This window comes from Lissotriton vulgaris, chromosome 12 (genome assembly GCF_964263255.1).
Source record: "Lissotriton vulgaris chromosome 12, aLisVul1.2, whole genome shotgun sequence".
NCBI lineage: Eukaryota > Metazoa > Chordata > Amphibia > Caudata > Salamandridae > Lissotriton > Lissotriton vulgaris.
The window spans coordinates 116,233,562-116,257,545 of NC_141700.1; the positions used below are offsets into that span (position 1 = coordinate 116,233,562).

Genomic DNA, 23,984 nt, shown 5'->3' on the forward strand with positions numbered 1-23,984 from the left:
AAAAACCAATAAATAATAATTATTAAAAAATCATTACCAGATAAAATTGATTAACAATACATTAATTTTCAATACCAAAACCAATAATTATTAAAACATATTTACCAATTAATAATTAATTAATTATTGATAAATACCAATACTTAATTAATAATAAAATCAATTACCAATAAGTAATGAACAATACATTAATTTTCAAAACCAAAAAATATTAATTATTAAAAGTGTATTCCCAATTAATAATCAATTATCAATAAATTAGTTATCAATAACCAACAATAAAATTAATAATTACTTAATTAGAATTACATTACTTTCCACCCTATTTCCCAATAAACTCACAACACACCAATAAAAATGAATACACTTAATATAATTACCAATTAATCAATTAATAAAAATCAATTACCAATTAATAAAAATTAATTACCAATTAATAATTATTTAACAATAAATTATCAATACCAATAAATAAAACTAAATAATTACTTAATTACAATTAAATTACTTCCCACCCGATTCCCCTTTAAACGCACAACCCGCTACAGAACTAAAATGCAAAATGTACTTAAAAATAATTACAAATTCCAAAATGTTTGAAATACATTAACTATAATTAAATAACTTCCCACCATATTCCCCTATAAACCCACAACCCGCTACAGTACTAAAACGCATAATTTACTCTAAAAAGCCATTACTAACTTCTAAAAATACATATATTCAAAAACCAGTAAAATACTTAACAAAAATTAAAATACATAATAAAATACATAACACTAATATAAATATCGATATTAGTAACATCAATATTTTTACTATCGATATTACTAACTTCGATATTAACCTCATCAGCGCGGCGCAAATTCGTGCGCTGTGCTGAACCTTCCATTGGGCTTATGGACTCATGACGGAACGGTTCAGTCATGAGCACAGGCCAACCGATGCTCATGACGGAACCGTTCCGTCATGAGCATCGAAGGGGTTAACAAAAACAATATTTCTTACCTGCAGGTCGATATTCTGGTCGTCTACATTTAAAACTCGATATTACTGTAGGTCAATATTTAAAACTCGATATTTTGACTGAGCACCACCTGCATCCGCCAGCATCATGATCACTCCACCTGTAAAGTTGAGAACTTGCTTCCAAAATGCTTTGGTGGCCAAGTAACTGTCTAATGTATCCTTGCTGGCCACTAGAACTTATCCCTGCTAGATTTGGCCACCCAAGTCGGGTTGGCATACTCGCACCAACTACTACAAACATTTCAAAAGTTTACATTTGCCAGTGCTTGTTTTCCGTTGCATTTAAAAGTGATAGAAAGTTCTAAAATCTATATCTCCAGAACCCTCAGGTGGATTTTAATGATCAAGGTCTCTAAAAATTCATAAAAATACCTTCTAGCTCTGTAAATTGTTGTTGTGTCTTTTTATTGGTGTGTGATATTCTTATTTCGTTGTTTTTTACTGTGAAATGCTTCACACTATTACGATGGCGGATGGACTTTGTGCGCCCGTCATCGCCCTGGGAAATGGGAACACCCGATATGTGTGCGGCGGTCCCGCATGTACAATTAGGATGCGCCCGCCACATTGGTGGGCGTGTTCGGCATTTTTTGCATTGCGGCGGGCAGTGCTGTCAGCAGCACCCGCCGCAATGCAAAAAAGGCATCTGTGCATTTGCATGCAAAATGTGGCAGGTACCGCGCAGTGCCGGCCACGTCATACATGCAAATGCAGGGGGGTACCATAGGTACCCCCCATGTGCCCCCCCTCCCCCAACATACCGGGGGTAAGCAACAGGCCCCCAACTGAGGAATCTGCATGCCTTTGGTGACATTGTAATATGGGTGGCGGTGTCTAGCAGACACCGCCACCATATTCAACCCTTTTCAGCCCGGTCTTCCCGTCTGCCGCGGTACCCCCGCCATCATAATATGCCAGGGGGGAAACGGGAGGCGGGCGGGGGATGATGTCGGGCGGATCGCCACCGCCATGCGGGCGGTAGCGATCTGCCCGAAATTATATCAGACCCGTAAATTCATTTGCCAAGTCTTACTGCTCACAGCCACAGCGACCCAGGGTTTAACTTAAGGTTAAGTAAGCAATATTGACTGGCCCCAAGACGGTGTCTGTAAGTGTACTCCACGATAAGGCCACACAGCCATATCATATCGTACACCTAGATCTTCACACCCTGGTATAAGCTAGTGTGTGGAAGTACACCTAGGGGCGCCCTAACCATTGGGATAAACTTTCCTGGGTTAATCTTTTACACTTTGGACATTTTCATGATGGCTGGAGTCTTTGTGCACACAAACCCTGGGCTGTGTGATTGAGCAGTGTACTATGGTAGTGCTAATTTCCTCCTGCATCTAACACTAACAAATCAGTTTTAGGCAGTTCCTGTACCCTCAAACAATTTAAGAGACAGAGGTCTGAAAAAAAAAACCTTTCAGCAACCAGACTGTGGATATATACAAATTGTTCTGGAATTCTATTTCCCTCCTTTGAAGTGTTCCCCAAATGTCATATGAAAAAACCCTAGAAAAAAGTTCAAGCAGGCCTCGACACTCCAGCAGGATCTGAGACTCAGATGTCAACAAGAGGCTCACCGCTAAGGAGGCAGCTCTGGCTGAGACAATTGAAGGGTGCCTGCCTGTGTGTTAGACTTGTGACAGGGTAGGGCTCTTTAAAGTTAATAAAGTCTTTGCACCCAGGGCACAGGCCATTCTGTCAAGGGCACAAAAACGCCTCCCCCACCCTATCCTTGGAGAAAGTACACACCATATTCACGTTTACTAAAATGATATTTACTGGCTGTCAAGATGGACAGCAATATACAGATTTAGCTTCGAGGGACTTCGGGCAGGGCAAAGGTAACTCTCTAAAAGTCATCTTTCAAAATATTTATTACACATCCAACATCACCAGTAAATTGGGCTTGAATACAAATTTCAAAAAGTAAAAACATCAAACTTGTAGGTTTTCTAGGTGGAGATATTATTTATTAAACATAATATTGTATCCCAATGCCTTCTTATGGAACAGCCAACCCTGCTACAGTGAAAATAGCTTTTAGGGATTTTTTAATGTAAATACATGTTTAACATTAAGGGCATCATTAGGATGGCGGGCGGACTTTGCCCGCCCGCCATCCTCACGGTAAAAGGGACCACCAGCCATAAGGGCGGCGGTCCCGTGGGGGCAATTAGGATGCGCCCGCCACCGTGGCGGACGCATCCTGCATTCCTGGCATTGTGGCGGGCGGTGCACTCAGCACTGCCCGTCACAATGCCAGGAAGGCATGTTGTGCACTTCCATGCACAACATGGCAGGCACCGCGCAGTGCCTGCCATGTTGTGCATAGAACTGCTGGGGGGTACCATAGGTACCCCCCATGTGCCCCCCCAACCCCCCAACATCCTGGGGGTCCGCAACGGGCCCCCAAACACAAAAACCGCATGCCTTTTCGTGGCGGCAAAAGGCTCCCTCTCGCCTGCACCACCACGAAATGAAACCCTTTTCCGCCGGTCTTCCTGTCTGCCGTGGTCCCCCGCCATACTAATATGGCAGGGGGCAATGGGTGGCGGGCACGCTAGGATGTAGGGCGGATCGCCACTGCCATGCGATTCGCCCTACATCCTAATGGACCCCTAAATGTTTGCATGTTCTACTTTTAAATAGCATGAACCCTGCTTTATGGCAATAAGGCCTACTCAGGGGTGACTTGCTATAATTTAAAAGGAAGGTTTAGGTCTGTAAAAAGGGGTTCTTTTGACAGGTTGAATTTGCAGTTTTAAAACTGCACAGCCAGGCTACAATGGTAGACATGGGAACGTGCTTTACAGTTTCACTGCAATAGATGGCACAATGAGTGCTGCAGTCCACTTGAAGCATTAAATTTACAGCCCATGGGTACACTCAGTCCCATAAACTAGGGACGGATGACTAAATTAAGTATACAAATTTCACAATGTTGAAAGAATGAGCACAAGCACTTTACCACACACACTAAAGTGCACAGAATTCTATAGGCAGCATAAATAGGGTTCAGCTAAAAGGCAAAAGAATCCAGGGTGAACCTGCAGAATGGGCAGTTTGCTAAGAATATGATATTAAATACTGCAAACATCACATTAAAAGTCTGACTTCCTCACTGTAAGAAAATGGCTCAACTCTCGGCAGCCAGATTCCTCCTCAATAACCCAGACAGAAATTACATCACACCACACCGCAGGGAAACACAAATGTTTTCATTTCGAACTCCTCACACACATTCACAGGACTACACAACTTAGGACCCCCTACCTGAACAGTTGCATCTCCTTTCACCAACCACCCAGGCACACCTGCTTCACAGAACAACTATTCGCTCATATCCCATGCATACAAGGAACAAGATCAGGAAAATGGGTGGTCACTTACATAGCTCCTAAAGCGTGGAACGAACTCCCACTCCACATCAGAGCCTTCTCCTCTCCTTGAATTCCGCAAGTAATTCAATACTAGGTTTTTCAATGAATCAACCTACCATAGGCATAACTTGGCACACAATCCTGCTCAGCACCAGGATACCCTTGAGGGTGATCGTGTGCTTTACTAATACACATAACATATCTTCTAAATTTCATAGGCAAATGTCTACCTTGCACCCAAAAGTCCAACAGAAGTAATCACTGCTTCATTATTGATTATGGTGGGATTTCCAGCTGGTCATTGTCTCTTTCAGCGGACAGACACTCTGTGCAACATACAGATATTTTTGGGTGTAGATACAGGTTGTCTGCAAAAAATGATACAAAATGGCTGCACCCCAAGAAGAAAAACACGGATTGTGAAAACCTAATAGGTCGAACCTATGAGAGCTATTGGCAAAATTTGTGGACTTTCTGTACAGCAACACGAAAATATTGTTCTTTTTAAAAAGCACGCTATGACACAGCTAGTGCCAATGTGCTTTTCAAAACGTATTAGCGCTAGCCATGTCATTGCGCTTTAAAAAATTATTTTTAGAAGTATACTCTCCCATTCCCTCTTGCCTGCCTCTCCCACCACCCGGGTTCTTCTCTCCTGCTTACCTTCCCTCCATCTTGCCTCGTCTTCAGAGGAGTGGGTTAGGGAATGAGGCAAGATGGAAGGAGGATGGGTGAGAACGTGGGTTGGGGAATGCGTCAGCCTGAAGGGAAGACTGGAGGGAAGGATGCAGGCGAGAGGGGATGGAGCGGAACACTGACGACAGAAGGTGGGCTTGAATGGCTGGAGCAAGCACACAGACAATGAAGGGTGGGTGGAAGGGGCTGGGGCAAGCATATGGACAACAGAGAGTGGACGGGAGGGGGGCTTGGGCCAGCAGACAGATAACAGAGGGTTGGCTTGGGAAAAAAATCAGATACAGGAGGGTGGGCAGGAAGCGAATGGGGAGGAACACGGAAGGTGGAGAAGTACAAGAGTAAGACACCTGGAAATCATATGCACCCTCTTTTTTTCCAACCATATTTTATTGTTTTTTTAAGACATAATTGATACACATGCACATGCACACTGTTCATTGTTCATGTCATATCCAGCACGTGTTGTACGTATTACACATAATCATCACTCTCTGGCATACTTAATTTAACATTCCCATGTAACAAAACGTTCCCCTTCGCCCCTTGAGTTGTGCTTGAGTGGATATTTGCAATCCCTGCGTGTTATTGGGTTCCTGTGGGTTGGGCTCCCGGTCTCAGTGTTTGTTGCAATGTTAGCCAGAGTCAAATTAGGCGTGCTCCTCATCCGCTCCCTTGTTCTAGTTCCGCTGGTTGCGGAGTGCTTGCCCCACTACCATTGTCCTGCCTGCTGTCTATCAGCTCGCTCACCAGTCCTTCCCACGCTCTGGCCCTGTCTATTTTACCTATCCCCCTGTTGGCTTCCCTGAGCAATAACCTGCCTTCCGCTCCTGCCCATTTCTCAAGTTTTTTTCTCCAGGAAATAATCTTGGGCCCTGCTGGTGTCTTCCAGTTTCTGGCTATCTCTCTTTTAGCCAGCACATAGGCCAGGTCCTGGAACTTCCCAGTCGTCCTATTCTTGGCCGTATGGGGAAACCACCCTAAGAGGAAGTGCTCTGAAGTGCGCGGGAGTCCTTATCGATGAGATCGCCTACTACTTGTCCTACCTCCTCCCAGAAGGGTTGTAGCATGAGGCAGCCCCAGAACATGTGGATTATGTATGCCTCCCTCTCTCTGCATAGTGGACACGCTGCCATGTCTGTGCCGATGTATCTCCTTATTTGAGACGGGGTGAGGTACGCTCTATGCAATACGTAAAAAATAATTCGTTTTAAATGCGCATTCCTGGATGCCTTTGGGGTTTGCTCTAGGATCTTATCCCACTCCACCTCTGGTATCTGCTTACTGAGATCTTCCTTCCATTGTGATCGCAAGCACTCTAGCAGCTGTTGCATGCCTTGCCTCATAGCTTTGTAGAGGCAAGACAGACCATGCCAGTGCCCACGGCTCCATACATTCCACTCCCCAATGGCGTCCAATCCTTCTAGTGAGGGCCCCATGTTTCAGGAAGCGGCCACCCGACAAGTTGTGTGCAGCTTGTAGCTAGTCAAATGGTAGTAGTGTGGAATCTAGGTACAGGTCCCCTATCACTTTCAGTCCTGACTCTACCCAGTCCTCTAGCTCTGACCAGCACTCTCCCTTTGGCAGATAGCGCAGCAGTGTGGTGGGTATATCTGGGGAATAGGGGGTCTTGGCCCCTACTCGTCTCAAGTATCTAGCCCAGCAGCGCACCACCACCTTGGTCTTCATTGTGTCTTCGAACATGTTCTGCTGCACTCGTAGCAGGATCTTCGCGAGGGTTGCAGCATCCGGCACAGCCAGGTACTATTCCCGTCCTGGGTCGTGATCCGCCGCCAACCACTGATTCAGCCAGTACAGCTGAGCAGCTGTGTAATAGCCCTCAAAGTCGTGGACCGATAAGCCCCCCTCTGCTGTGGAGCACTGCAAGGAGGTCAAGGCTACTCGCCTACGTCCAGCCCCCCAGAGGAATGACGTGATTATTGAGTCAAGATCTTTGAATGTGGCTCGTGGGATCCACACAGGGAGGGCCCCAAAGTAGTATAATAGGCGCAGCAGTGCTATCATCTTCAAAACGGCTACTCGCCCAGCCACATACAGCGGCAGCGTTCCCCAGAAGTCCATTGCAGTCTTCACTGATCTGATTGCTCTACCCACATTGCCTTCTAGTAAATCTGCCGATCCGTGGTATATTTTGACTCCAAGGTACTGCAGGCAACTAGGCTCTCATTTCAAGTGCTCTAGTTCAGGCAGTGGGGGGGTTTTGGACATCAGAGGGAATAAACTGGATTTTCGCCAGCTAACTTTGAGACCGGACACTGTGCCAAATCAGGCCAGCATGTGCCTCGCTCCTCTCAATTCGTCCCCCGTATTGCTGAGGAATAGTAAGAGGTTGTCCACGTACAAAGCTATAAAGTGCTGCTCTGCACCTGCCCTCAGGCCACTAAAGTCCTGTCCACTCCTGGCCCTGCATACCAGTGGTTCCATGGCTAGTGCAAACAGGATCGGGGAAAGGGGGCATCCCTGCCTCGTGCTTCTCTCCACTCCCTGTCTGGGTGAGATGGTCCTACCAGTGCGCACCCAGGCCGTGGGGGCGTGTACAATAGCTGTATCCACAGTCACCAGAAAACCTCCCCCCAAACCCAACTTAGGCTAAGGCTGTCAAAGGCCTTCTCAATGTGCACTGCAAACACTGCCGCCTCCCGCTTGTTGTACCCATCTGAGCCCATTACAGCCAGGAGTCGCCTAATGTTTATGGCTGTGTTCTGCCCCGGGATGAACCCTGCCTGGTCTGCATGGACCAGACCTGGCATATGGCAAGGATTTTGCTTAGGGTTTTGTATTCCATGTTCAGCATAGATAGTGGCCTGTACGCCATATAGTCGTGTGGTTCTTTACCAGGTTTGGGCACTGATACGATAAGGGCCTCCTTAGCACTCTCCGGAAATACGCCCACTTACCAGGCCTCCTGGTACATTGTGACCAGTCGGGGTGCCAACTCGTCCAAATAGGTTGCATAGAAGTTGGCCGGCAGACCGCCTGTACCCGGGGTCTTATTCCTAGCCATACCCCTAAAGGCAACTCGCACCTCCGGTTGTGTAAAATCCATTCCCAACTCCTCTGACTCCTCTGGATTCAGCCACTCCATCTGCAGGTCTGCAAGGTATTCCCTTGCGTCTGTGGAATAATCTTCTTACGATTTCCTGTATAGCTTTGTGTAATAACGGACAAATACTTCATTATTCGTTGCCTGTGGTTAATAACTGACACCCTCCTCATCCTCAATTTCAACAAGAGGCTAGTTCCTACTCATCGGGTTTGCCAGCCACACCAGAAGTGACCCCGTTTTGTCTCGCTCAGCATGCATGCACTCCAAGTATTTCTTGTAGTCAAAGCATCTAAGCCTCTCTGTCTGCTTTTCCACTTCCTACTTGGCATCTAAGAGTGCCTGCTGAAGATTCCGGTGCCCTGGCCTTCTGCATTCTAGCCCTCTAAGGGGTGCCTCAGCCCCTGCTACTTCTCCCAGGAAGACACGCTTGACCCCCGTGTTAAGCGTTATACACTGGCCCATCAGGACCACCTTGAAGGCATCCATTCCATGTTCGTGGAAGAAGCCGTCCCTTCATTGGCCGCAAAGTAGTGTGCTATTTCTCCCCTGATCTCTTTCCGGAACACCTGGTCCTCCAGGGTGTCCGGGCGGAGCTGCCATGTACGGAACGCTGATAGAGGGTGTACCCATTTCAAAGACAAGATGAGTGGCAGAGGGTGTCCCCATTTCAAAGACAGGACGAGTGTGTTGTGATTGGATATTGTTTGCGCAAGGTATTCCGCCGCAGTATCATGACGCTATGTATCTACAGAGCTTAGGAAGGCGTCTAATCGAGCATGCGCCTCATGAACCGCTGAAAAGTAGGAGTAGTTCCTATCTTGGGGGTGCAAGGTCCTACAGGTGTCTATCAGTCCCCATCTTGGTCTCCAGGTAGTGAATGCGTGTGAGGCGCACACTGCTTGGGAGTTTCTGAGTGGTGGGTAAGATCGGTCTAGGTGCGTATTGTCCACACTGTTAGGGTAGTGCCCGTCAGGTATTGCGGTAAGCAGTGACTCAGACATGCAAAAAAGGCTGGCTGTTCTGCATTAGGGGCGTAGATGCGAATTATACTTATTTCCCGGCCCTCTAATCGCCCCTTGGCTTGGTTTGGCTGGGCTATGGCTATGTAGCAACCCTCCGGCTCCACCATAGAAACTGTCGATTGGAATGGAACCCCCGCCTGGATCCATATTGGCACCCCGTACCAATACCGAGTAGGTAGTGTAAAAGAGCTGGCCCCTCCATAATCATATGCACCCTCATATAGTGCTTAAACAAAAAGAAAAAGTAGCATCTGAAAAAGCGAGCAGTGGAATGACACAGTAATTAATGAGTCCATACTCAAGGGAGAGAGGCAAACACAAGAGCCTATGGAATCTAATGCATCACAAGCAAATAAAATGAGTTTGACAACAAAGCTATTCAATAGTAAGCAATGGGCTGCTCTTAGCCCGCTTTAAGCTAACAAAAAGTCTAAAAAAAGGCAGTGCATGTGCAAAGCTAAACATCCTTACGTCTCCCAGTGCAGAATTGTAGTTCGCGCACAAGTCCTCATTAGGGAAAAAGTGATGTCAAAAAAATAAAAATAAAATCACATGGCTTTCCCACTAGTCCATCAGGAAAGGTCCAGCTGGGTAGCATATACCCACTTTAAAGGTTTCTAAATCCAGAAAAACTGAAAATCTGCATACGTGTCCACGAGCACTCTTCTCACGCAGCAGATTTCAGTTTCTGTATGAGTCTCGGGCACTGTTGTGTTGGAGGAATTTATTTGCTTGCTAGGCTCTGGCCACCTACATATAGTGAGCTACAAACTACCCCTTGAGCTCGGCAAGGAGAATCCTTTCGAAAATAGATCGTGATCAAATGAAAAAGGGCTCTAAGAAAAAAAAACTACAGAATATACCTCGGAAAAGTCAGAATGGGGCAATCACGTAACAAACACATGTTCTATTGTTTTTGCAGGTCGGAAAGGAATTGGAAGAGCGTATGTTGCTATTTTTCATATGTAAAAGGTATATATATGTCTATTTTAAGTAGTTGTGTTACTGAACAGTGCACTTTAAGCAGATTATGTACAATGCATACCATCATAACGCCTAGGTAGTCTAGGAAAGCCAAGCAAACCTTGAAAGCAAAATGTTGTTTAATACTAAGAAGGTCTGAAGCCAACTGCTTAAAAAACAATTAAATATACCGGTTTATCACATGAACAGCGAGCCACTGGAGCTGCCCCATAAGTTAAGAGTGCATACGTGAAGAATGCATAAGTGATGAGTGAATAAGTGAAGAGTGCATAAGTGAAGAGTAAATAAGTGAAGAGTGCATAAGTGAAGAGTGCATAAGTGAAGAGTGCATAAGTGAAGAGAGCATAAGTGAAGAGTGCATAAGTGAGGAGTGCATAAGTGAAGGGTGAATAAGTGAAGAGTGCATAAGTGATGAGTGAATAAGTGAAGAGTGCATAAGTGAAGAGAGCATAAGTGAAGAGTGCATAAGTGAAGAGTGCATAAGTGATGAGTGAATAAGTGAAGAGTGCATAAGTGAAGAGTGCATAAGTGAAGAGTGCATAAGTGATGAGTGAATAAGTGAAGAGTGCATAAGTGATGAGTGAATAAGTGAAGAGTGCATAGGTGAAGAGAGCATAAGTGAAGAGTGCATAAGTGAAGAGAGCATAAGTGAAGAGTGCATAAGTGACGAGTGAATAAGTGAAGAGTGCATAAGTGAAGAGTGCATAAGTGAAGGGTGAATAAGTGAAGAGTGCATAAGTAAAGAGTGCATAAGTGAAGAGTGCATAAGTGAAGAGTGCATAAGTGAAGAGTTTGTAGTGTTATACTACAAAGGGTAGGAAGGCACTGGAGGGTTTCACGCGGAGCATCTCTGTTGAGATTAAGAGCATCACAGACCTACCAGAGCTGCAAGTTGCCAGATGAGGATGTGGACATGATAATTGACTGCGGCCTCCCATTCCATTCTCATTCTGCAGCCCTCGCAGAATCCTCTCTTGATTAAAGAGATGTGCTGGGTGCCAAAGTGCTGAGCAGGGAGGATGCTGAGTGCACGGTCCACACTGCTGTCGCTTCTGGCACACGGAAGTATGGTTTACGCTGGGGCCACTCGGTGCCAGGCGCCGTTTGATTAGTATGCTGTACGTGCTCCTCAAGGCAGAAGCTGCTAATGAAGGAAACTCATCACCTAAGCTGCTCCATTCAAAGTGGTACAGGACGTGCCAAGCCCTCCCTCCCTACCAGGAGTTTTGGAAGCCCGACTTCAGACCAAGTACGCAAGCTTTGCTCCCTTCTTTTCAGGGAAACAGCCGAGGCTCAGAGAGAGGGAGAAAAACTGACAGATATGCGAAGGTGGACATCATTTACCTGGTAAAATTTCCTCCCCAATAGATTTTTTTTATATTTCTTTTTATTAAAGTTTCGATAAAAAATCACATCAATTGTTTACAAGCAGGCGACTTCAACATTCCTCAGTACCATTGTAAACATTGCAAGTTAGATCACAGTTATTGTATCGATTAAAACAAGGGGTTTCAGGACTTTCAGTGTAAATCTGACGACAAGGTGGGAGACAGATGTCACCTCTGTAGTGATTCCATGCTCCCCACACCCTACTCCATTTCCCAGGGCACCCTCTGGCCACGTATACTGATTTTTCTCTGTACATGCACCAGTCTAGATCCTCTTCCCAGCGCCTCAATTGGGGCGGCTGACTTGCGCCCCACTGCTGTGAGATGTTCCTTTTTGCTATCATGTATGTTAACGTTGCCCATTGTGTAGTATACGTGTGGAGATCTGCAGGCTCCCAGACATTTAGTATACATCTCCGAGCCTCTGGCCGAATGTCAACCCCCAGTACTGCCTGCAGTGTGTGGTAGATGTCTCTCCAATACAATTGTATCTGTTGACAGTTCCACAGTATGTGAATGAATGTCCCTACTTCCCCACACCCTCTTCTACACTCTCCGCTCTCTGCCTTTCCCATCCGAACCAAGCAAGGCCCCGTTACATAGATCCTATGCAATATTTTAAGCTGCACTAATCTCAGCCTGGCCTGGATTGCAACTACCCGTGGGGAGGAGATCGCCTCTTGCCAGTCCTCGTCATTGAGCTCTAAGCCATCACTGTTCCATTGTCCCTTGAGGGCCTGTAGTGGATGTTCCATGTTATTGATCAGTTTCCTATAGATGAGAGAAATGGTCTTTTCCGGGAGGTGTCCGTCCAGCACGCTATCCTCCAGGGGGAGGCTTCCGGGAGTGTTGTGTTACTTGGTATCTGAGTGAGTAATACATGTCAGAGTTGGAGATAACGATAATGCTCAGTGTCTGTCAAGCTGTACTGTACTTTAAGTAAATTGAAGGGGAGAACCGTTCCCTTCCCCCAGATGTCTTTGATTCGCGAGATCCACCCCAATAGATCTTTGAGGTTCCCTGTTGTCTACCCAATCTGCAGTCGTGGTGTGCAGCTAGCGAAGCCATGTGGTTCCCACCTATTACGGAAGGTGGACTGCCCAGTGGAGCAAAGGAACTGATACTCTCAGGTGGCGAGAACTGGCAGAAAAGACTCTCTGCCTGCTCTGGCCTAGCTCTGGAGGTGTTCTGAGGAAGACAGTAGAGGTATTGGTGGCAACCTTCGTTACATAGACCACACCCAAGTCAGAGACGGGGGCCAACCAGTGCTTAATTTAAGCCGGTGTTTTCCGGTGCTCAGCACTGGGTCTTAATCATCAACACCGGCACTTTTCATGAGCACCAGTTAAGGGCACCTTCATTTTTGGTAGGCACGGCGAGATTAACAGCTAGATTCATGAAGCCAAATTGCGATCGCAATAGCTGCGAATAAGCAATTGCAAAAAGCAATTTGATTAAAAGGAATTCATGACAGTGTAATCCCTAAAAATGCGAAATCGCTAAAGGAAAATTGCGATTTCGCAAATAAATTCGCAGAATCCTGGAAGAAGCCCATTTGCGATTCTGAAATTGCGAGAAACCATGGAATCTGCTAATTAATCTGCGAAATCTCAAAACAATCGCAATCGCTATTCATGAAAAATCGCAGAATGCAAAAATCCCGAAAATCGCTATTGCGACGCGCAATTTAAGGAGAACCCAAACCAGGTGGTAACCAGTAAGGAAAAAAAAAACTTTTCAAAAAAACGTTTACAAACTACCAACAGGTGCAGGCCTGACCAAACACACTTAAGGATATGCAGCTGGAGCATGAGGACTCTCACAATGCCAGGACTCTACATTGTGGTCAGGCGGCGAAGGCTACAGCGAGCAGCACGGAACAGACGTAAGATCCAGGAGCGGATATTCCGCCAGCGGGTCACCCTTCTGGGCCAAACCAGGGAGCAAATTTACGCTAAGTACCGCCTGAATGGGGCAATGATCATCAAGCTGTCCGGGACCTAGACCCCCTGATGCAGCACCCAACAAGGAGGACCAATGCCGTGCCCACACATGTCCAGGTATTGTGCAGCTTGCACCTTCTGGCCTCCGGAAGCTTCCAAGGGATAGTCGCTGTTGCAGGGGGGATATCCCAGCCCACCATGTCCTGCTGCCTAAGGAGTTTCCTGGAGGCTATGCTGACCCGGCTACACCACTACATCTCATTCCCCACTAGCCAACAGGACTTGAATGACACCAAGCTACAATTTTACAACGTAGCACAATTTCCACATGTAATAGGATGCATTGACTGTACCCACATCCACATCTGCCCACCAGCACAAACGGAATACATGTATCGCAACCGCAAGTCCTACCACTTTCTCAATATCCAGATGGTGTGCAATGCTAAGACAATCATCACGGACATAGTGGCACAGTACCCGGGGAGCACACATGACTCCTTCATATTCCGGCACAGCGGCATTCACACACAACTGGCCAGGGGAGACTTTGGTGAAGGACACCTACTAGGTAAGTACACATGCCCCACAATAGTACACTGTGATAATGTAGCTGCGCAGAACAGGCACTCATCCTATGCTCCTATCATTCAGGTGACAGTGGCTACGCTCTCCGTGAGTACCTCCTCACCCCATACCTCAACCCTGCAACACCACAGCAACGGCGTTACAATGCTGCACACATACGCACAAGAAATTGCATTGAGAGGACATTTGGCCTTTTGAAGAGCAGATTCCGCATTCTGCACAAAACTGGTAGGGCCATCAAATACGAGCCAGAGGTCTGCTGCTGCATCGTGCCCGTGTGTGCAATCCTCCACAACATTGCTACCAAGCGCAGGATACCTGTAGACATCTCTGGCAGTGAGTCGGAAGGGGACAACCGACCACCTGCACATGTGCGTCACGCACGCGGGGAGAATCCTGCAGAAGGACACAGGCGCCGTAACCAAATCAGCATGAACTATTTCTAGTGCACCCACTCCCCACACCCATTACTTCACTCATACATGACAATAGTAATAATGACATGAGTCAGATTAAGTTAGACAGAATATTTGTTATTGTTACAGCACAATAAAGTGGGGATTCCCCAAACTGTTACATGATTGACATATTGCGTCATATGTCCCATGTTCTTGAGGAGGGCATGCTTGTAGCAGCAGCATGGCCCCTCATGGAAATGTTCAAATGTTCAATGCCGCCTCCGGGCAGATGCTCCCAACCTCCTTTCCACATCCTCCTCCTGATTCGGCCGTGAGGCAGCAGAGGGCCTGCTGCTGCGGCGGGGTGCTAGCCTGGCCATGGCCAGTTGCCTGCATGCCCCGTACTGCTGTTGTCACCTGCTCCAGAGCTCTTGCGACGTCCTAACTGCACTGGACAATTTGGACCTGCATGGCCAGGGAGCGTCGCGAGAGCTGAGAGGTCGCGTTGCCAATAATGTAATTGGACCGTGTGTATGCTGACAGGCGGGTCAGCAGCTGCCGGTGTCTGCGCCGGTTGAGGTCCCGATGGCTGTACATGGCCTGGGTGTTGGCCTCCATAGCAGCTGTCATCCTCTCCATGCGGTCTGACATCTGACCAACATTCCTGGCGGTCTTGTTTAGCTGGAGGTGTATAGCCGCAAGATGACAGGCTTGTGTCTGATGGACATGGAGCATACGGCGCTCAATAGAGAGCCCACCTGGCCGCACGTTTGGTCCCCTGCCAGCGCGGGAAGTGTTATTGCGCTGCTCCCTCACCAGTCCGCTTGACTGGCTCCTCGCAGCCGCAGGGCGGCGGGTTTGTCGGCGTGCTGCTGCTGGTGTTGTCAGCCCCACTGGTGGTTGCGTCACGCGCTGTGGTTCTGCTGCGCCTGTTGGCGCAGAGGTGGCACTGTCCACAGGGGCAGGTGGTGGAATGACCGCTGGTGCGGCAGCTTGCCCTGATGGTCCTGGCTGTGGGGATAGATGTAAGTCTCCCTCAGTGTCCTCTGTGATATCCTCAATTTGCAGGGCATCGCTGTCTGTACTGGGGACTTCTGTGCCACCTGTGATGTAAAGTGGACGTTGATTAGTGACATGTTTCTTCCACATTTAAGCTTCCTACATGCATGCAGGCTACCATTCCTTGACTCTCTGCAGGATTGACTCTCACTAAACAGGTCTGGCTTTATGGGACTAGATGGTAATTGTGGTCAGACTACATGTCCCACAATGCAATAGCGCTTTGTGGTGTGCTTTGGCTGCGTGACTGGGGTTTGAAATGGGATGATCTGGAGTCATGGACATTGTTAGGGGACAGGGGGTCGCAGTCGCATGGCACTTACCTTGTGTATCTTGGGTGGGTCGGGAGGAGTCCAGCTGGATCATCCCCACGCATGCCTGCGGATTAATGGTGTCCTCTACTCGGTCCTCGAGTGGTGTGTTTGGTGGGACAGTGGGCTCCCCTCCACCTGTCGCAACACGCTGCGATCTTCTCCTTTGCCCGCCCTCTGAGGTCGTACCAACGTTTTTTCAGCTCATCCACAGAGCGCTGGGTCACCCCCACAGAGTTCACTTTTGCACGGATGCGCACCCATATCCTCCTTTTATCGGCCTCAGGCACCCTTCTGGAGTCTTTACCAAAGAGGCGATTGTGGTCCTTGCAGACTCCCTCTATCAAATATTCGAGCTCTTGCTCGGAAAATTTAATTTTCCTTTTTCTTCCAGTGGAAGCTTCACCTGCAGCTTCCTGTGACATGCTGTCCACTGGGGTGTCTCCTGGTTTTCTCCTGTAGGCACTCTGGAGGGGGGCTCTGGCAATGCTGCTTCCACTTCAGGCTCTCACTGCTGAATGAGGGTGGAACCTGCCTACTTCCTGGTTGTGATGTCATCACTGTGTTCAGAATGCGACTTCCCGTTTTTGCGATCTCGCAATTAGCGAGATCACAATTTGAGATTTCGGTAATTGCGAGATCGCAATTTCTACACGGGTATCGGCCGATTCTGCGAATTTTTTCCGATTTTTGGGAACTCGCAATCGGCAATTGCGGCCAATTGCGATTCGCTTTTTTTTCTCGCAAATTATCATGAATGCCATTCTGCGATTTCTAAATTGCAATTCACTTTTTCTCGCAATTTAGAAATCGCAGAATTTGACATTGATGAATCTGGCTGTAAGTGATTTGCCCAGAATCACAGGAGCCAACGCCGAGACTCGAACTTGGTTTCCCAGCACCAAAGTAGGCTCCTCTGGCAATTACGCCACATCCTCTCCCCACTTTCATGGTTAGTAGTTGGTTCTGTTTTCGGCGGCGCTAATCGGAGAAATGGGCTAGGGCAAGCTCTCCTGTCAAGGGCCCCGGAACTTCTTTCTTTACAGATTAACCACTTGGGCCAACATAGGTGGTACTGGCATTGGTGAAGATGAAGAGGCCCAGGGAGGCACAGCAGAAGGAGCGCAGTGAAACTGGGATGACAGCAGCCTACAGACAGACCACCAGTTACGCGTGGCAAATAGGGGGCAAACTATACCCCCATTGCCAGTAACTGACAGCCTTGTAACAAGGAAGGAGAAGAAGGCTGCGTATAAGTTATGCAGGTGGCCCTGCCCTCCTTCCAGCATCTATGTAAGGGCTCTTCTCTGGTCTTAAGACCTGTGTTAACGGAGGGGAGGGCCTCTGGTAGATTTTGGCCAGTGGAGAATAAGAGCAGGCGTGTTGTGTTGCTGTCTAAACCCTGCCATGGCAAGCAATAAGGGAGGGAATGAGGACTATTTTGCCCTAAGATTCTCACATTGGGCTTAAGACCCCTGGAGATCCTTAGAGGAATCCAAAATGACAGATGTTGACCATATGCCTTATCAATGACCATGGTTTCTATTACATTTGACCTTAGGGACTGCATTGCCTGCCTTGTCTCGTGTCTTGGCACAGAATTCACCCAAAAAAGTTTTAAAATGTTATGGATGGCTCAGCTAATATGACCGCCGCACGATCTTAATGTCATTTGACGCGTATGGGTGGAGCTTAACCATGAGTGCTTCATCGATGTACCAAGAAATACCGACACCATCGCAATTGTTTCTCCATTTCCCATGGGAGGGAATCTAGGACTGGGATGAGGAAGACTATGACTCACAGTAATGAGGATTACAGCTGAGTAACCAAGTCATCACCTACCTCGTCGGTCTTCCTCATCGATGTACTAATAAAGTGGGCGCATACCCAAGCTATTTGCCAAACATTGCTCACGTAGGCAAAAGTAATGTAATATGAATACAACAGTAGAGAGAGAGAGAGAGAGAGAGAGTGGGGAGCAACCTGGTCACCTCCCTCATCAAACATCAACACACTTATGGATGGCCCACTGAAAATCGCAATTTGGTTGTCCTGTGAAATAATCTAAAAGATTTTGGAGAAATCGCCTCTCCCACAATTTGTCATGGCATGCTTCATCATTGGCAATTATGAAGGTATTTATAATGTACAGTAGGTAAATACCACCATGGCGGACTCAACAATTTCTGGCAGTTCTTAGATAAATGAGAACTGGATTATAGCAGGGATCCAGAAAGAAGATAACAAATATCTTAGAGTATACTCAAGGAATTCCCTTTAGTGTTAAGTACCCTAGATATAATTCGAAATGATATTAATATTGGGTATATAATGAGGTATATTAGCTCATCTAACCATTCTGTTGTGCCAACCTGTTTTGGTCTTCCTTGAAAGCCCATATGGGACTCAGGACTTCTTCAGGGCTGTTATAACCTCTGTCCTCCTACACATTCGTACCATGAGATTCAAAATGAAGCCTAATGCTCTCACCTATTCAGTTTCTTCTTAGAGACATAACAATAAAGTTTACGCAAAGGGAGAGAATCGCACGGGAACCATCAGACTGTATTTATTCAAATATATAGGTCACTCACCCAACACATGTAGATGCTGTTTGATTCAAACTAGTTGAATATGCTTGAGCAGTAGAATAACCTCAATCTCTGTGGAATCAACTATGTGAAACACGTGAATAAAGTGCACAGGGCTGCAAATCCACTACAAACACAGTCCATGATGTTGAGGAGGAATTAGTATTTCTTTAGTTCTCTTACCAGTTTCAGACGCTACTAGTGTATAGGGTGGTGGATTCTTCAACAGGAATAGGATGCCCTAGTCTGGTGAGCTTCTGTCCAGATTCAGGTTTTGGAAATCACCAGAATTTACTAGGCTTAAATGTCCGACCCGGTGAGCCTATGAGCGAATCTTTCCCAGTAAGTGACAGGGAGTAGCAGAAGCAGAAGCTGATTATCAAGGAACTAAAGACAGGCATGATTTTGAACCAGACATGGTATATGGGTTTCACTGGAAAGGTGTTGAACGCTGTAACAACTGACAGCCAGGACATGGTGTGAATGGATAGAACATCATTTTTTTTAAACGATTTGAATCAGGGGAGGGCAGAAAAGAAATAACATCTGCAGAATGTGTGTTTCTGACTGGAGGGCTGGTGGGGCATGAATGGAAGACACAGCACAACAGCTCACCCCTGGTCCACCAACAATGACCTGACTCGAGCACCTTTCCCATTGCACAGCCTGGTGGCAGGCCATCAGAAATCCACAGTCGACAATCCGTCTGGAATACGTGAATGGCTTGCTATTTAAGGGCTGCGACAACAGCTTCTGGGAAGAGACCCTAAGCAGAATACCTTTAATGTTAAACACCATGACTTGCTCAATTGGAGCAGATAGAAACACTGCAGCTTTATAAAGCTGTTAAAAGTCACTGCGCCTGTTGTTAGTCAAGGGTGTTAGACTCAAGTGAACTAATGCACAGATTAACTGAGTGTGATAGTGTGCTGGTCTGAGTGAGCTGTTCGGGGGAGAGAAATACAAGACAATGCAGAGAGTAAGAGCTGGCTGGACCAGGCTGGCCATTTGCCATTTCTAGAGTTTCTCATTCTACTTTCTCTAATTTCATTTTAATTTATGCCTGGAATTAATTCCAAGGGCTGCTCAGATCATTTATTGTGCACGGTTCTGTGGTGAGTCGCATTTGGATTGTGTGCATCAGCACTTAGAGGCAGCTCTCGCCCAGCATTTAGCGCATAATAAACTATTCCGTGAATCAATCTCAAAGTAAGGGAGGAAGCTTGATAAATGGAATATCCCTTTTCCTATATCTCTTAGGGTGTCATTTGCAGTGCAGGATTAAACACTGTGCAGGCCATAAGACAGTCGAAATTTCAGGGCCCCCCTCGCAAATTATCTGCTAATACCCAATGCACCGGACTTTTTTTTACAAACTGACAGCTGACAGAAGATGAGCTTTTAAGAGACAAACTGTTGTGTAAATCTGATGTCACTGGTTTACGTACTTTAAGTTGTTAATGGGTGCATTACCTTAATACAGTATTTTCTCTGTAGAATCTTTAATGTAAAGTTTTCGTTTCTTTGAGTTGATTCATTTTTTTCTATCTTTTGGAAACAATATTTAAGAAAGCTTGATTGTAATTTTTTTTCAAGATCAAAATCAATGTTATTTTGATCGGTTGTCAAGGGGCCCTAAAAGGAGGGGGGCCAATAGACCGGTGCCTACTTTGCCTATTTGGTGACCGGAACTGGACATTTGCATTGGACTAGGCACTCAGATATATGGCTAGACTGATATAAAGACAAGCAACAAATAAAAAACAAGGTGATAGGCTCAGATCCACATAGAGATGACTGAATGACTAGATTATTAATTCAGAGCATAATTATTAACCTTCATCTTTCAATAACGTTTCTCTTTTCATGTCTGTCTTGAATTTCTTCCTGTAGCTTGCAAAAGGAAAGAGCAAGAGCAAGGCAAAGCCGAAAGAAATCACGTGCCGAAGCGGCACCGCCTGGTCTTCACTGACATCCAACGCCGGACGCTGCACGCCATCTTTCACGAGAACCAGCGCCCGTCCAAGGAGCTCCAGGTCACCATCGCCCAGCAGCTTGGCCTGGAGCTGTCCACAGTCAGCAACTTCTTCATGAACGCCCGGCGCCGCAGCCTGGACAAGTGGATGGACGAGGGCTCCGGGCGCCCGGGCTCGTCCCACACCCCAAATGTGTCGTCGGCCATAGCGTGCACCAAAGCATGAACAGTGACTTCAGAGCTAGGTACCAAAGAGATAGGCTGCTTTGCTTGGCATTTGCAGATCCTTCATTTACTACAGAGTTCAAGTATATCAGCACAGGGAGTTCATATATTGGATGCAAGAGGCGACATGATCTACGTTAGATTAGACGCTTCACCTTCGAGGAAGGCCAGTGGTACAGTGTCCAGAAGCAAGACCATAGGAACTCGGCAGCCGAGACCAGAAGTCTGGTCTTTCCTTTAATGCATCAGCAGGGCTGAAGGCTTTGTGAGCTAGACTGGTTTTTGGGCATGGTAGGCTTCTCTTGTGTCAATGAGCACCCTGCTTCCCAGCTGCAAAAGGAAGTGTGAAGATGTGAACCCGGTGGGGCGTGTCAAGGGTTTCGTACTAGTTAATAAAGCATCTGTGCATAGAAACCAAATGGGACAAGATGAAGCAAAGGGGCACCTTCACTCCTAAACATAACGCAAGGTGTGTCTTCAAGCAAATCTTTCCAGACAAAAAGATGGAGGATTCGCAATGCTAGGTCTCAAGGGAAAACATCAGTGTAGCAAATTCCCTATCCCACCCCAAAAAAATAAAACATCCAGCATTGGCTGCACTCCTAACAGTGTTCACCAAGGACACATGTCACGTTTTTAGTATGCACAGTATACATGCTTTTGAGGTAGAACATGAAATTATGGATCAGAGTGCGTGAAGCCTTTCATACTCATTGTTTAAATACGTCCAGTCGAGGCTGTTGTGTTGTTAAACATGAGCTCGTGGATCGCAGCCAGTAAGGTTAGAAATAGTGAAAAATGGATGTCTAGGGGGGTGCGGGGAGTCATTCAAATACGCAAGAGGATCCACAACGTGAATAATCACATCATGCTCATGGGGAAAAGCTGTTCCAATTCTATTTTATTGTTTCAGGTCACTTCTAAAACATGTTTCTCCTCTGTTTTCAATCAGTATGAAATATCCAGGCTTTGTCGCACTTGAGCCAATGTTTGGCTCAAGGTGTATACTCAAGCCGATAATGTCCCTAAAACATTGCTCTGTTGGGGACTCCAAACAGACCGGTAAACTGAGCTGAATGGTTTTTTACACACTTTGATTTCACCCAAATACATCCATGTTCATTTTAGGAGTCCTGAGTAACCATATAGCTCACAATGTGGTGAACCCACTCCAGGCCATTATGGACACACTCTCCAGTCCTGAACTATTTAGCTACAAATCACTACTTTCAAGTGTATTAGCCTAACTAGTAAAAGTGAAGCAAAACAAGACAACAACACCATGGATGTCTTAGGTTATCACACAAAAGGGTAAAACGGGAAAGAGTGTCCATAAGGACGTGGAGGACGGAGATCACCTTCATCTCTCAGGAGTGTGAAACCCATGAGTAGGTGATCACTTCAGCTGCTTTAAGTGCAGTAAATACATTAACCCGACACTGTGAAGGGAATTTGCACACATGTCACGGAATAAACACACGCATTTGTTCTAGTGATGTAAATTTTCACAAGTCCAACATCCAACATTTGCTTGCCCAGCCAATGTCCTCTACACTTGTTTATTGATGTGCTTCTCATTTAAGTGGCATAAGGTGGGGTGTCTTGAGCTGTGAAAGGAATGGAGAGTAGAGACCCTGATGAAATGTAAACCTCTCAAAGTGCTGAGCTCATGTTCAATGCCGGCTGCTTCTCTTCACCTACGACCTAGGAACTGCACAGTGTGAATGGCTGAGTGGACCATTTCATACAATCTTTTGCTAACAGGCGGTCATGTTGGACTAGGGAAACCCAGTGATTAAATATTTAAAACGTTTATGAAGTGGACCCGCTCAGTCTGTAACTAAGACTGCGCATGGCAAGATTGCTGCAGTGGGTCTCCTGGAGCCTACCTTCTTCAGTACATTTATATTACAAGGGCCACACCTACAAGAATGCACTTTGACTTTTCCCACCAAATCAAGAGATACCGTCCAACACCTTTGCTCACAAGCCATAGCAGATGCTGGGAAAGCCTCACACCAAAGAAAGGACAAGGCAGGTAAAAGAAATGTGCTGCACTGTTGGCATCGCAATCATAACTTCATCTCTAGCTGTTTCAAAGCGTGGTCAAGAGCGTAGTAGCATAGCACAAGACTGTGAACCCACAAAACAAAACTGTATCATCTTCCACATCTTCCACACCACTGGTCCATGCTGGATAAGTAACAGGTGTAAGAGAAATTCCTGAAGCCCATGTCCTTACCTATTTATATTTTCAGCAAAATTAGTTTTAAGTATGGCTTGGTGCCTCCTGTACTGTCCACACCACTCTTTTTTCAGGAGAGCTTTCCCATTAGTTTGCATATTCTGGGAATTCCTCAAAAACACATACAGTTTGTTTCACTGTGACAGAAAAAGTGCATTGTCCCTGCACAACCCTCAGGCGATGCCAGATGTTAGGAAATGTCCCTAGCCAGCCAATGGTTACCCAACCCTCACAGGGTCGAAGAAATATGCACAGCACTTAATGCCTTCAGAAATCAGTTCTTTTCTTTTCTTTATTTATAAAGTTTTAAATAGCGTGAACATGACCCTTGCAGGTATCGGAGCGCTTTACAGTGTTTGATGGGATACAGGCTGAAATAAGGTCAACTGACACCAAGGAAAAGAAAGATCAGACATAATGCAGCAAGGGGGAAGGTTCCCGCTATCCTGTGAAATATCTGCTTTGCACATGTTTTAATTAGTAAGCAGATAACAATGTGAACAATTATAAGACACACATGGTAACGAGTGGGGGTGGGAGCAAACGCTTCACAGAAAACGACTTTCCTCACCCCTATCGCTGGGCAAAGGATGGGTTTAAACGTGGGGGCATTGAAGCATGAAATGTAACATGGTAACCAACAGGCCATAATAACAGACTTCGAAAAATGAACACCTGAAATTGTTTTTGATTTTCAAAAGATAACAAGCGGATTTTAACCGGAATACGGAAGGCAGGGGCACCAGGAATGAAAAGTCGGACAGCACAGCCAGACATCAGAGCGGTAACCTTAAGGGGAAACTGGAGCTCAGCGGGAGCAGACCAAACAAGGTGCCCTTTCACACAGACAAAGCTCCAGCCGCCACCGCCGCGCGGCCCCTCCTGCGGCTCCCGCCCTCTCCCCTTGACCTCTCTGCTGCTACAGGCCCATATGCTCTTAACTTTCCACATTAGGAGAGCGGACATCAGTGCGGATTCAAAGGCTCGCTGGGTCTTTGAAGATCCCATGACCTTTTGGCCTTCAAAGACTGAGAGAAAAGGCGCCAGGCCAGCCTACAGCTCGGTACAGAA

The 23,984-nt window shown here is 46.5% G+C and overlaps 1 protein-coding gene across 1 annotated transcript in view; it reads left to right on the plus strand.

Moving 5' to 3' along the window:
* Positions 1-20,989, plus strand: part of LOC147673576 (hepatocyte nuclear factor 6-like) — a 131,781-nt gene extending 110,792 nt beyond the window's left edge. The window contains exon 2 of the mRNA XM_086946375.1: positions 20,362-20,989. Within this exon, the coding sequence (XP_086802501.1) occupies positions 20,362-20,669 (308 nt within the window). The 3' untranslated portion in view covers positions 20,670-20,989. The remainder of the gene's footprint in view (positions 1-20,361) is intronic.
* Positions 20,990-23,984: the final 2,995 nt, after the last annotated feature.